This window comes from Sciurus vulgaris (genome assembly GCF_902686455.1).
Source record: "Sciurus vulgaris genome assembly, chromosome: 1".
In the NCBI taxonomy this organism is placed as follows: Eukaryota; Metazoa; Chordata; class Mammalia; order Rodentia; family Sciuridae; genus Sciurus; species Sciurus vulgaris.
Genome location: NC_136461.1, coordinates 105,770,466 through 105,781,601, shown reverse-complemented (window position 1 = coordinate 105,781,601; position 11,136 = coordinate 105,770,466). Strand labels below are relative to the sequence as shown.

General features: G+C 44.2%; 1 protein-coding gene across 1 annotated transcript; it reads left to right on the top strand.

The window, feature by feature from the left end:
* The first annotated feature begins 341 nt into the window (after nucleotides 1-341).
* On the top strand, nucleotides 342-10,901 carry TRIM45 (tripartite motif containing 45). Its single transcript, XM_079112320.1, has 6 exons — nucleotides 342-1,404; nucleotides 3,425-4,158; nucleotides 5,392-5,521; nucleotides 6,064-6,178; nucleotides 8,183-8,309; nucleotides 9,175-10,901. The coding sequence occupies exons 1-6, from the start codon at nucleotides 917-919 to the stop codon at nucleotides 9,321-9,323; spliced, it is 1,743 nt and encodes a 580-aa protein (XP_078968446.1). The 5' UTR covers nucleotides 342-916; the 3' UTR covers nucleotides 9,324-10,901.
* The last annotated feature ends 235 nt before the right edge of the window (nucleotides 10,902-11,136 follow it).

Here is an 11,136-nt window from a genome sequence, read left to right as displayed (position 1 = left end):
GGGAGAGCTCAGTCTGCGTTCTGGGGACCCACCCGAAAGCAAAAAGGAGGCCGACCCTGCCGCACATCAGCACTTCTCAAGTGTCCCTGAGTCCTCTCTGGCCGCCACTGGATAAAGGGATAGTGCTCGTAAAATGGTGACGCTGGCTACACTATGCCGCTCAGTCCTAGCCTTGATCTTCTCCTCACCCTGCCCCCGACTTGTTCCCCACCAGTGAACTGAGGGAGGGGGGGCGGGGACTGTGGAAATGCCAAATTTTATTGGATGATGGTGGTGTCGATCTGGATGGCGGCTGAGCCCAGAATGGTAAGGTCCGCCCCTCTCAGGCGGTGATTGGAGTTCCCGGAGTCGACACCGACTGGGATTGGTGCGAGGTCCGGCACTAGCTTTCGGGTATCCTGGGCCAAAGCGCGGGGAGGTGGTCACCCAGGAGCTGGTGTGGACTCACAGCTCCCTCACCCGCCACACGCCCTCGCAGAGGAAAGGAGCCAGGATCTTCTACCTCATTGCGCGGCGGCGGGGGTGGCGCTTGTCGCGTGTTGGGGCGGGACCAGTGGGGCGGGCTGCTGGGGGCGAGTGGCCATGGAGGGAGTGAGATACAGGGGTCTAGGAGGTGGCATCGAGACCTAGACCTAGAAGTGCAACAGGGGAGGAATTGGGAAACCAGTGGCTGTGGGTGTGTCTGGCATGGGATGCCATGGAAAGGAGGGGGCCCAACCACAAATCCTGAGTAGATTTGTGGATGTTTTCTTGGAGGTGCCCTGTACCTCCCGTTTGCTCATTTATTTGCCAGCAGGAGAGTCCCCATGGTCTCTGTTCAAGTTCTGGGAACTTTCTCGTTGGGTGGGTTTGATCAGCCACACTATTATAGAACTGTCCGGGATCTTTTCTGATACTGGGCACAAACCTTGGGAATATGTCAGAAAACAGGAAGCCACTTGTGGGCTTTGTGCACAAACTCCCCGATGGGACTGCACCTGGGAACTCAGGCAAGACTCACTGCCCTTCGTGCATGGGACTTTTCAAAGCTCCCAGGCTCTTGCCTTGTTTGCACACGGTTTGCACCATGTGTCTGGAACAGCTGGAACCCTTCTCAATAGTGGACATGCGAGGGGGAGACTCTGACACAAGCTCTGAGGGGTCAATATTCCAGGAACTCAAGCCACGAAGTCAGCAGCCACAGATCGGCATCCTCTGTCCGGTATGTGATGCACAAGTGGACCTGCCCGCGGGTGGAGTGAAGGCTTTAACCATAGACCACCTGGCAATGAATGATGTCATGCTGGAGAATCTTCGAGGGGAAGGCCAGGGACTGGTGTGTGACCTATGCAGCGACAGGGAAGTGGAGAAGAGGTGTCAGACCTGCAAAGCCAATCTCTGCCACTTCTGCTGCCAGGCTCATAGGTAAAAATGGGATACCCCACCTGGTATGACTTAAGAGTGGAGTACAAAGTGGTGTTAAGACAGAAATCTTGGCTGGGCACATTGGCACACCCTTGTAATCCTAGTGGCTGGGGAGGCTGAGGCAGGAGGATTGTGTTCAAAGCCAACCTTAGCAGCTTAGTGAGATCTTAAGCAACTCAGTGAGGCCCTGTCTCTAAATAAAATACAAAAAAAGGGATGGGGCATGGCTCAATGGTTAAGTGCCCCTAGGTTCAATCCCTGGTTACTCCCCCCCCCCCCCAAAAAAAAAGGAAAGAAATCTTTCGTGGGTAGTTAAAAAGGAAAACTTTCTCAAATGCCATTAAAGATCAAAAACCAATACACAATGCAATAGCAAACACTCTAAAATAGTAGTTAGCCCCATTGGCCTAGAAAAATACTTGTAATAATATGAAGGTTTGCATTGTCTTTTTCAATTTACAAAGCACATTCAGTTTCTTTTCTTCATCAGTCATTTGTGTAGTGCATAAGTGTAGTCGGTGCTGAAGAAAGAGTAGGATGAGTATAACAGCATAGATTCTACCTTTGATCTCATATGATCATTGCAACTGTTACAGAAAGGCAGGCACTATTTTCATCCCCATTTATTAATTGAAGGAATTTGCCAGGGTCTCACATCTGGTAAGTAAATAAGTAACAGAATCAAGACTTAAACCCATATCTTCTGACTGTTCTGTGTTCTTTTTATTAATGCCATCTTCCCAGGATAGGCGCTGATCGTCTGGACCTCAGCTCAGCCTTTGCCTTACGCCATGGAGTAAGGATGTAACTTGGAGTGGTGGAATGGTAGATATTATTTGGAGTGCTGATTATGTCTTCTATCACATTTGATGAACAGTTTGTCAGATGGATCATTCATTTTCCCTTGGTACTCTATCCCACTCCACTCTAAGGACATCCAAATATAAAATGACCAAGCTTTTAGGATTAGTGTAAAGTAGTTTTTAAGTTCCGACTTCCATTTGTTTTCTGACCTTACCAACAGAACAAGTTAGTAGTCTTCACTCTTTCTATTTTTAACTGGTAATTATGTGATAATCCCTATGACTGTATTGCTGCCAGCTAAACAGCTGACCCTATTTCTGTGCAGTTGCTCTTCTGATGCCAGGATAGGCACTTAAGCTTCAAGTTAATATAATGCTAATAGGGGAAATCTGAGCAGTCACTGGGGTTTCTTAGGGATTTCCCTGAATCTCTGGAGGGCTACAGAAAAGGGGAATTAAAAGAGAGCTTTGATTTTTCTGACCATTGATTTCACTTTTTAATAATGTTGATGACTCTTAAAGGAAATTCTAGTCTACTGATGTGGGTGATATAGGTATTGGTCAAAGGAAATACTTTAGATGAAAACCAGATACAACTTTTTGTCAGGGCCAGCTAGTTGCTTTTTTCTTTTTCTTTTTCTTTCTTTCTTTCTTTTTTTTTTTTTTTTTTTTTTTCTACTACTGACCTTTTTATTTTTTATTTTGAAACAAGGTCTTGCTCAGTTGTCTAGGCCCATGTTGCTTGGATCCTCCTGCTTCAGCCTCCCAAGTTGCCTGAATTGTAGGTGTGCACCACCTTGCCCAGCTAGCTGGCTTTTTAATTGCTATGCCATTTGGCAGTTTATGTAGCTTGGTGCTGGTTTTCATCATGTTCAGCTCTAGCTTCCTGTAGAAGCAGGCTGTGACTTTGTCCAGATTCACCAAATTACTGGGGAAAGTTTTAGGATGTCTTCTTGGCCTTATAACCTTTTGCAGAGAAATGTTCCAAGCCAAAGCCCAAGAGCACTCCTATTTTGTTATGAAATAATAGCCATTTTAGGAAGGTATTGGTCCTGCTGTGCAAATAATGATTCAGAGAGGATCATACTGTTAGGGGTTAGAGCAAGGCATGGAACTCAGATTTCTTTTTCAGAGCCTGTGCTCTTAAAACTTCTGCCAAACTGTCTCCCACCTTGGAGTCATTCCTTAATATCCCATTTCTACCGGTTTGTTCCCAGGCGGCAGAAGAAAACAACTTATCATACTATGGTGGACCTCAAAGATCTGAAAGGTTACAGTCGGATTGGAAAGCCCATCCTGTGTCCTGCTCACCCTGCAGAGGAGCTGAGACTGTTTTGTGAACTCTGTGACCGGCCTGTGTGCCGGGATTGTGTGGTGGGGGAACACCGGGAGCACCCCTACGACTTCACCAGCAATGTCATCCACAAGCATGGGGACTCCGTGCGGGAGCTCCTCAGAGGCACCCAGCCCCGTGTGGAGGCCCTGGAGGAAGCCCTGGCTCAGATCAAAAAGATGAACAGTACTCTCCAGGAGCGAGTGGAAGCAGTGGCAGCCGATGTGCGGAAGTTCTCTGAGGGCTACATCAAGGCCATCGAGGAGCACCAGGACAAACTGCTGAAACAACTGGAAGACATACGGGTCCAGAAGGAAAACTCCCTGCAGCTACAGAAAGCACAGCTGGAACAGCTGCTGGCAGACATGCGGACTGGAGTGGAGTTCACTGAGCACTTGCTGACCAGCGGCTCGGACTTGGAGATCCTCATCACCAAGGGGGTGGTAGTAGAACGGCTCAGGAAACTGAACAAAGTTGAATATAGCATCCGACCTGGAGTAAACGATAAAATAAGCTTCTCTCCTCAGGAGAAAGCAGGCCAGTGCCATGGCTACGAAGTATATGGGGCCATTAATACCAAAGAGGTGGATCCAGCCAAATGTGTCCTTCAAGGAGAAGGTAGGAAGGCATTTGCCATGGGCATTGAGAGTGGACAGGGACATGGTGTTTAAAGAACTGTGACTTGTTCAGCTGGAAAAGAGATAAAGTGATCTGCTGTCTTGCCCTTTTCTGATTTGTTCTGGTCAGAGTGCAATTGATATTTAATACAAGTGTAAGACTTTGCCCTTTTCCACTTCAGAAAAGTAGTAACTACCAAGAATTCAGGGATCATTCTTTGTTCCCATCAGAGCCAGAACCAGGATAGTGCCCACAGGAGATAAGAGCAATGACAAGGGCAGGGTGAGGTTTTCCTGCTCAGAGTGTGGCAGGCCTCGGCTGCCTGCATCAAGTTCTGCAGGAGGTTAGAAATGAGGAAAACGACATTATGTTTTCCTTTCTTCCACACCCATTCTTGATTCACATAAGCCTTATATCATTGGCATTTAAAAGAATATGATAGGTGTTTCATTCAGCAGAGGAAGAAATGGTTTCTTTTGACCTGTATTGTATTCCTAAAGGAAGCATATTAGTCAAATATGTATTTTATAGATCAGTTCTGATGGGAAAATTGTATTCAAGAGTCATCCTGACTCTGGCAAGGAATTCATAACTTTGGAAGTCACAGATACCTTTAAGAATGATCTATTCCCTCAGAAACACCTATGAAACTAGGGCATATGCTTTGGGGAGATGTTTAGACCCTTCATGAGCCTCTCCATAGACCTCCTATTAGTCATGAAGCCTGGGCTAGGAGACCTGGTTCATCTGGATGCTGGGCTGGAGGCTGTAGCTTCTGGATACCCCCCACCCCCACCCCAGCTTGGCACAAGTTGCTGAGTTGCAGAGGATCTCACTACATGGAGGGTCTGACTTGGTTGTCTGTATCCTCTGCCTATTCCAATAGGATCCAGAGCTTGCAGAGTGTGGTTTTGCAGTTACTAGCTTCTCATAGATCTTGAGATTTCCTTCTCCAAATACCTAGGTCAATTCTGAGATTTTCAAAGCTTCCTTAAGGGTGAAAATAAAGTTCAGGATCCTGTGCAACCCAAGAGCCAACCTCCCAGGAAGAATTCCCAAGATATATACTCTGGAAGGCTGAAAGGAAAGAGAAAAGAAAAAGAGCATGGTGTTACAATAAGCAGGAAACACAACCTTTGTGTTCTGAAAAGAAAAAGTGAGATGATATCTGATCTGGGGATGTGGTCACTGCAGTTTACCTTTAAGGTGAGCACTGAGTGTTATTTTTTGCAGATCTCCACAGAGCTCGAGAGAAACAGACAACCTCTTTCACCGTACTTTGTAAGGATGCAGCAGGAGAGAGCATGGGCAGGGGAGGAGACAATGTCCATGTTGCAGTTCTTCCTAAAGATAAGAAAGACAGGTTTGTGTTGTGCAGTTAGATGTCATAGGTAATAAGCAGGAAGAAACTGGAAACATGAGGTCTTTTGAGTTTTGGGAGATGTAACTGTAGTAGTCCATCTTATCTTTATGAAAAAATGTGTTATAACCAGTTGGGCCAAATGTGTTTTCTTTTGTGGATTGTATTCCTATATCCAATCCTCTCTCAAAGATAAATCTGTCCCTTCGATTACCTTCTTCCCAGCTTTGGAAGAGACTGAACATTTTTCTAGATTGGACTGAATTTTACCCTTCCTAAAATTTAACCTACCTTTTCTACTAAATTGTGCCAGGAGCATATTTATATTTCTCTGGAATTAGATTATGGAGAAAGGACTGAAGTAGGATTTATGCTGCTTATTCTCTGTTGGAAAATTAATTTCTGAGACAAGTGGAAGAAGCCTCCTCTTTGGGGGACAATTTAATATTGAGTGGAATGGTATAAGAGTTTACATACTAAAATGGTAGGCAACTGAAACAGGTTTGTGAGAGGGAGTGGATTTTCTAATTTTTGTCTCCATTCAGTCCAGTCAGGACAATGGTCCAAGATAACAAGGATGGAACATACTACGTTTCCTACACCCCCAAGGAACCTGGACTCTACACTGTGTGGGTCTGCATCAAAAAGCAGCATGTACAGGTAAGTAAGACCCTAGCACATGCTGCCCCTTGCTCCTTTGACCCTGCCCTGCCTGGTTCTGTCATCTTGGGTTCTGGAGACATATCTCATAGGATCAGCTACATCAAGATTGAATAAGATTCTCTTTTTTTTTTTTTTTTTTTTTTGCCTTTTCCTCACTGTAGAAAAAGCCTAGATTTTACCACTCTTATTCTTACTAGAGGATGCTAGTGAGCATAAGAACGCTTTATCTATCCCTATTTTGCCTCCTGGCATTTCTGCTTGTATTTTATCATTTTCCTAGTCAGTTTTTTGGGGAAGATGCCCCAAACACAGGGGAAATCTATCAGCAGAGAAGCATGCACCTTCAAGGAATGCACCTTCTAGCTCAGTATTTTCCAGCTTCGTTCAAACTGACCAGACATGGACTTACTGGGACATAATTGGCAGGGTTATACCCCCTCCTCTCAACTGACCAGTTGTCCATCTGCCTTACCATCTGCTCATGTAATTCTCTACTCTGTTTTTACATATATGCTTATCTGTTACCATGGTTACTATACTACTTCCACAAATAAGTATGATACTTTCTGGTTTTTGAAGTTTTTAAAATTGGGTAATACATGTCCAGCTGATTTTCTCTGATGACATCTACTAACATTAGAGTAGTCAAAGTTTTCTATCAACCAGAAAACAACATTGTTGGAAATAACAGAACACTATGCAGTGTCACCCTCCCTTAGGCTTGTGGCCTGTGTACTAGGCAGACTCATTCAATAGTCATTTATTGTTTACCTAATCACAGTATGTCAGGAAAGGTGTTTTTGTACATTCATTCTGTTTTTCTTTTCAAAATCACACAAGTACAAGGATCATTGTTCAATTAGACTGAGACTAAACTTGCCACACTATACAGTAGCTCTGTAGCAAAATCAGAATTTGAGCCTATTTTTTTGATGCTTAGTTGTTGTTTTTTTGTTTGTTTTAATGAATTGTGTGTGAGCTTTCTGTCACTGTGACAAAATACCTGGGATAATCAACTTAAAAGAAGTAAAGGTTGGTTTTGGCTCCCAGTTAAGAGGTTTCAGTTCATGGTTCTCCTTTAAAATGAGGGGGAATATACTATTGTGAAGGCTTCTAAGATGCTGGGCTTTTTATTTTGTGCTGTCTCAGACTATGGGGTTCTCACATATGGAAAGACAAATTGTAACACTCATTAAACTTTTTTGTTTTGTTTAACATAGGATAGAAATTAGAAAATGAAAGCTATCCTTGAAGAGAGTGGGGGTGTTGGGAGAGTTACTAATTTGAAAATTATTAGCCAGATGCATTTAACCTTTCTCCCTTCCATTATATCTTCACAGTCCCAGGGTAAGTAGGTGGGCAAACAGATGTGTTGTGTCCAGGATAGAGGAGTAGGAAGAAAGAGGGTAGGCCACCCAGTATGTGAGGAGAGGACCACAGGATGTCTTCCTAGCCTTTGGTTGCAAATTTCTACAAATTACCCCTAAGATTACTTAATAATTAAGACTAAGAATCCTGAAAACCAAAAGTCACATAAAAGCACAAATTGAGATGACTAATGTATCAAGTGGTCTACACACTTTGATTTCACACAGGGAGGCAGAATTCCGTAAGAACAAGCTTAACCTGATTAGGGAGGGTATGGGCTTCTGCTTTTCTGCCATCTTACCAGAACAAGCCCCATCTAATTCAGATGTCACTGAGAACAGATCCGAGTCTGTGGGGTTCTGCTCAGTGTCCAAGGGGTTCTATGAAGCAATCAGTTTCCACAGTGGAAAGCATGACTGAGGGCTGCACAGGCTCCGTGATTCCAATTTACTGCATTTGTGCCTACCCCCACCTAGCTGAGCGGAGTTCTTGCCCTCCCACCTGTTTCTCTGCTACTGTCCTTGTCTCTCCAAGGGTGGGCTCCATGGCTAGACTGTTTAGCACAAAGCGATGCTCAGCATGCCCTGTTGACTCATAAGGTGCTGTTCTTTGCTCTTGACCTGAACATGGAAGGGCTCGCCATTCACTGTGACCGTGAGAAGAAAGCACCGCCCACACCTAGGTGTGTTTCACTGCTGCACCTTCTGTTCTAGTGGAGGCCAGAAGACTGCACGCTGTGCCTGTGGAGGCACCATGCCAGGTAAGGGTAACTCCATTACTGTTGGGACTGTGCCAGCAGTACAGATCAAGTGAAGCCCCCCACACTGCCATACAGCCACTAGGTTGGGATGCTTGGACTGAGGCTTTGTTTCTAGGAAGCACAGCCTGTTTGTGTGCAGAAGATCCACTTAATCTGACTTCTGTGTTCTGAGTTGAAATTTCGGACTGAAAGTTCTGAGCTGTCTGGTTTTGATACAGTTCACCAATCCTGCAATCCCATGCTTCTCTGGGATTCTCAGTTTCAGTCTGTACCCTTTCTAGTAGTAGTCTGTACCTTTTCTAGCTGCTCAGCATGAGAAAGGTAGACCCATCTTACCCCTTTTAAAAACTTAAAGAAATTCCAAATGATTGGGGAGTGGATGATTAGATTAGTTAAACCCGGTCTGGCTCTTTTTGGTGGTAGGAGATCACAGGTGAAAAGTCTAATTATTTTTTTAATTGCTCTATCATGTCCTTAATCTAATGGTGGGCCATAAAATGGGCTTTTGCACCCTTCCTTATAACCACTTCAACACTTACCTCCTTTATCATTTCCTTTAATCTACCCTTCTTTTTATTTCATTTTACAATTAAAATCCAAATCCTAATCCTTTCATTTTGCAGTTAAAGGCTAAACTTGTTCATTTCCTTCAGTTGATGCATTTAAACACTTGGGAGAACTTCATTAACCTTAGCTGATTTGCTGTGATGAGTCTTGAGAATCCTCTTACCATGGAGGGTCAGATAGCTGGTTCCTCTCATCAGGGTTTTCTTAGGTAATGTCCATATGTTGCCAGGAGATTTAATTTCCATATCTGGACTCCACTCTCAGGGTTGTTTTTTCCTCTCCTCTTTGTACTATGCAGGTGGGTACCTAGGCTGTGGCCATGGGCACAAAGGCCACCCTGGTCGTCCCCACTGGTCTTGCTGTGGGAAGTTGACTGAGAAATCTGAATGCACGTACACAAGTGGGCAGAGCACCCCGAGGAGTCTACTTAGGACTGTGGCACTCTGATGGCTTCCTGGCAGCCTGGTAAAGCTGCAGACGGCTTGACTTCAGATTTCCAGAGGATTCCAAAAGCTCCATTAATTCTGAAGAGACTGATAGAATTAAAAACAAAGTGCCTTATCTTATGTTACAGTTGAAGTGCTTATTTGTAAGTTACTTGCTGATTGTACTTGTGAATGGTTGACTGTGTTTCTTTTTAAGGTAGGTTGGCGTGTTCTTTCTGTTTTGTGCAGGTATGGAAGTATCTATGCCCTTGGAACTTAGAAATCATGGGGTGGGGAATAACTTAGCTCCTTACTTTTTGATACAGAATAATCTTTTTATTTTTCCCTGAGCTATGTTATTTAGACATTTCCCTCAGAATATAAAAACCTCCCTTCATTTTATCCACTGTTTCTTAGCACACTTTCAGTGGATTCACTGGTACATATTTTGTGACTATTATAATGTATCCTTACTGTTTGGGCAGGTGTCTCCCTCCTATCCTCTCTGGACCATGTCCACCTGCTGCCCCTGAAACCTGAAAGATTGCTCTTTGGAATAGAGTATACTAGAGTATACAAGTAGAAAATTAATACAAGGGTGTTGAAATACATCTCACATATCTATTGCAGTTCTGTTGATGCCAGGTGGTCTAGATGCCATCATCCCTTCACATCACTTTGATATTTAGAGAGTAATTTGCTTGTGTGTACATACCTAGAAACTTACCTGAAACCTTTGTTTCTTACAAGGTGCCTTATTAGCTGCTAGAGAATTCTGGGGAGAGGAAATAGCACTGGTGCCTCAGCCCTGCCAAGAATTTCTCTGTTTATGTTTTGTGTGTTCTTCTGGGACTCTCAGTTTCTTCCATAGCAGAAAACTCAGAATATATTAAATAAAATTATTGAAATCTGCATTGTAAGATTCCTTAAGTAGTGGATGACTCATTTGAGTGGTGAATTGGGTCAGGCAAAGAAAGCTAAGTCATTAGATGATGACTGTCAGATCATCTGGGGTGTATTTCCTTCTTGAGGTTGACATAAACACTAAGATGTTCTCTATAGTCTCATCCTCTTCTGGAAACATTTCTATCAGCCTCCTTAACCAAATCTGATCTTCCCAGAAGATGCTGTTGCCCATCACCCTCTCAGATTGTTAGCAATGTGCTCCTCCTCACTGCTGATATCCCTGGCCCAAGGGTCAGGTAGGGGTCCTTTTAGTTTGTCGTTGTTGCTTTAAGATGAGTGGTTCTCAGCTAGGAGGAACTTTGTCCCCCAGACGACATCTGATAGTCTCAGAGAAAGTTTTATGGCCACTACTGGGACAGGTGCTAGTAACATCAAGTGGGAACAGCTTAGGGATGCTGCAGTGCTTAGGTTAGCTTCCCCAAATGAGGAATTATCCAATTCAAAATGTCAGTAGTGCCCCTGTTGAAAAATCCTCTTCTGAACCATTATCCCCACTTGTTTTCTGAAAACTGTCAGCCATGAAGCTCATGCCATCAAACTATACAACTTGCTGTTCCTCAATGGTTCAGCCATCTACAGAGCCCCAAATCATTCCCTCTCTTCTTGCTTATAGTATCAAGCTTGCTGTCACCCCAGTACTATTTCTCATCAATCTGGGGGTAATTCAGTACACACAGACCTTGTGGTTCTGCAGCCATTTCCACTTAGCCTACCTTAGCCTTGTAGTCAGACCTGATTCCACCTGCACCCTCTGCACGGTCTCAGTTTCACTCATCCTCCAACCACAACCTCCCCTCTTTGCACTTAACCTCTATGAGAACCTGACTCTAGTGATTCTGCTGCCTCCTTTGAATCCACCATGCAGTGAT

What these genes read in the sequence shown, in the direction of transcription:
- TRIM45 (XM_079112320.1), top strand. Translation starts at nt 917, where the DNA reads ATGTCAGAAAACAGGAAGCCACTTGTGGGCTTTGTGCACAAACTCCCC. An exon ending in TTCTGCTGCCAGGCTCATAG is followed by an intron (nt 1,405 to 3,424) that starts GTAAAAATGGGA and finishes GTTTGTTCCCAG; the next exon opens with GCGGCAGAAGAAAACAACTT. An exon ending in TCAAAAAGCAGCATGTACAG is followed by an intron (nt 6,179 to 8,182) that starts GTAAGTAAGACC and finishes TGAACATGGAAG; the next exon opens with GGCTCGCCATTCACTGTGAC.